The 2,805-nt window shown below is 28.5% G+C and overlaps 1 protein-coding gene across 1 annotated transcript in view; it reads left to right on the top strand.

Moving 5' to 3' along the window:
- Positions 1 to 357: 357 nt before the first annotated feature.
- LOC103307807 overlaps positions 358 to 2,805 on the top strand; it is a 6,249-nt gene continuing 3,801 nt past the window's right edge. Inside the window, exon 1 of the mRNA XM_029492480.1 lies at positions 358 to 490. Within this exon, the coding sequence (XP_029348340.1) occupies positions 358 to 490 (133 nt within the window). The remainder of the gene's footprint in view (positions 491 to 2,805) is intronic.

The following is a 2,805-nucleotide window of genomic DNA, read 5'->3' as shown; positions in this document are numbered from 1 at the left end:
TTACTGTAAAATAGATGGGAAAGAAGTATTTTTTATTGTTTTGACAATGGTTATACTTTTTGATCATAATTAAAAAATATTCCTACCATTCTGAATTTTGTAACACAAAAAATGAATGTTTCTTCATGTCTCAAAAAAAAAATAGGTCTGACAAATTAAAAATTTGTTGTGCCTCTTCAGTCACCAAAGTCTGAACACGCCTATGCATGGGACTCAAGTTAGGGGGGGGGGGCTCAACATTAAACACAGACGAGGGCCTACCGGGAAAATCCTGATTTCCCGGTGGGCCTATCCGCCCATGGTCACTTGTCATCAATTACTAGTTAGGAGGAATATATGTGCATACCTATTTTAAAAATGGAAGCAAATAAAGACGAAGCTTATCAATGTTTGGAACTTGCTAATCATGCTATCACCGAAGGGAATATTGACAAGGCAGAGAAATTAATTAACAAAAGCTATAAACTTTACCCAAATTCTGAAGTGGATAGTAAATACTTAATTTCTTTTAAAATTTTAAATGATTTATAAATTTACTTTTGTGCGGAACTATTAAAAAAAATAAAAACCCGAGGCTCGGAAAAACATCCAACATCCAAAAGTAAAAATACACATCCAGGTATTTAATTCCCCAATAATTTCTTTTTGTTCATCAAATAATAGGTATTTATTATACTCATAGGTAGTAGGGCTACAGCAGAAAGATATACGAAAGCACAGTTGGACACAATCAAAAAGTAATTTAGTATTGTATTATCTAATTAATTATGCATAACTATTAACTCAAAGGATTACATAATAATAATTAATTACAGTAAAAGTAAATTATTTTACCTATATTCAATGATATAAATCATTCCTTAACAGGTTAAGCACCACATTGACCCTACTACTTGTCAAAATGATTCTGTAGGTGATTCTCAGATTCAGTATGTTTTTTTAAAAATTAACCTTGTCCTACAGGCCACACTCTTTTTAATTATCTTAACATAATATAATGTAATATGATGGTTTCGGTGACCCTTCATGGTAACAACAACAAGTACTACATTTAAGGCTTGAAAACCATAGGTTACGTGGCACCCAGTGGCGAAGCTTGGGTTCGGGATTAGGGTAGACAAATTTAAAATAATATATTTTAGAAAGAAATTATTTAAACAAAAATACACAAATAAAATTATTTTATTCGTAGTACCTACTAACAATTTTTTTATATTATTTTATAGATTAAATCTATTTTTCTGTTTTTTGTTTTTGCAAATAAATCAATAACTTCATCAATAAATGTAGGATCTGTGGATAATTATATCTTAACACTCCATATTAATAAATCCGATGTCACGGCGTGACAATCGCGACGGCGCGGCGACGTCGATAATAAGTAATAACTATAGTTATTATAATAACATTGAGTATAATGACTAATAAGTATTGACTATTGAGGTAATTACGAACGGCGAGACGCGTCTCATAGCTTAGGTACATAGTAAGTCTTAATTATATTAATTCATGACTGAAAGCGATATCTTATAGTCAAATTTACATAGATTTATATACTAGGTATAATTTATTTTTCGATATAATTTATCTACTTTTTCAATTTATCAAAAAAGAATACCTTATTTTCATTTTTCACAAGCAATAAAAAAATTCGATTAAAAAATGAAAATTACGAGACTGATGTAATTTTTGTGAAATTTGAAATGTAAATTCAAGTTTTTGTGATATTTAGGTTAACTTACCAGTAAGAAAAATTACAGAAGGAAACAAATCTGCAGGTACCGACAATTCTTTAGAAAGTTTTAGTTAGACATCAAATTCACAATCAAAGGAAGTAATTAATTATTTCATTGAATTATAAAAATGTAAAGTTTTTAATTGTTGAAATGTGTTTGCATTCTAATTCTTAAAAAAAGGCTAAATTAGTTATGGTTATTTAGGTTTATATGCTTTTAGGATCACTGGTCACAGCTTATAAATTTATTACATGTAGATCACTTAAATTATTTAGACATTATATTATTATATATTTATTAGATTAAAATAGCATGTTTTACTTGATATATGGAAACCGTTACATTTTAATAATTTGAATTACAAATTGTTCAATATATTCTAGTTATTGTTGTGGCATTAATATAATCAGGGGCGGACTGGCTAAGGCGGCAAGTGGGCGATCCCCACTTGGGCCGGTAAAATTTTGGGCTGCTTATTCTATTTTGGGCCGATAAAATTAAAACTGAATAAACGTAAAAATTGTATACGTAAACAAAGAAATAATAATATTAGTTTAAAATTATAGAATAATCGATTTTGTTATAATAATAATATATTATTCAACATAATAAGTAATGACTATAATAGTCTGCGCCATAAAAGAATTCCGTTGCACAACGAATGATTTGTTATCGCAAAGTGGAAAACCCGTGGTTATATTATCAGACGTAACGACTTCGACAATGTGGTAGTAAGACTGGTATGTGACAATCCGTTGACTGCCGCCGTCCGACTGCGTCTGATTTATTATTTTTAAAATATGTACTATTGTATTTTATTTTTTGGATAAAAGTTCACTTAAATATTGAATGCCAGAATCATTTTTTTTTTTTGATGCTTTTCAATATTAATTATTATTTGGTAAGTAATTATCTACTCGTATATTTAATAATTGATATTAGTTAATAAGTTTGTACAATATTTTAGTGTTAATACTATTAATTTAGCAGATTTAGCTAATATCTATACAGTTTATTGTGATCGTTATTTAGTATTTTAATGTTAAGTAGCGTAAATGTTTAAAAATGT

Source organism: Acyrthosiphon pisum, unplaced genomic scaffold (assembly GCF_005508785.2).
Source record: "Acyrthosiphon pisum isolate AL4f unplaced genomic scaffold, pea_aphid_22Mar2018_4r6ur Scaffold_21569;HRSCAF=24282, whole genome shotgun sequence".
Lineage (NCBI taxonomy): Eukaryota > Metazoa > Arthropoda > Insecta > Hemiptera > Aphididae > Acyrthosiphon > Acyrthosiphon pisum.
The sequence above is the reverse complement of the archived record's forward strand: the minus strand, read 5'-3'. Positions and strand labels throughout refer to the sequence as shown.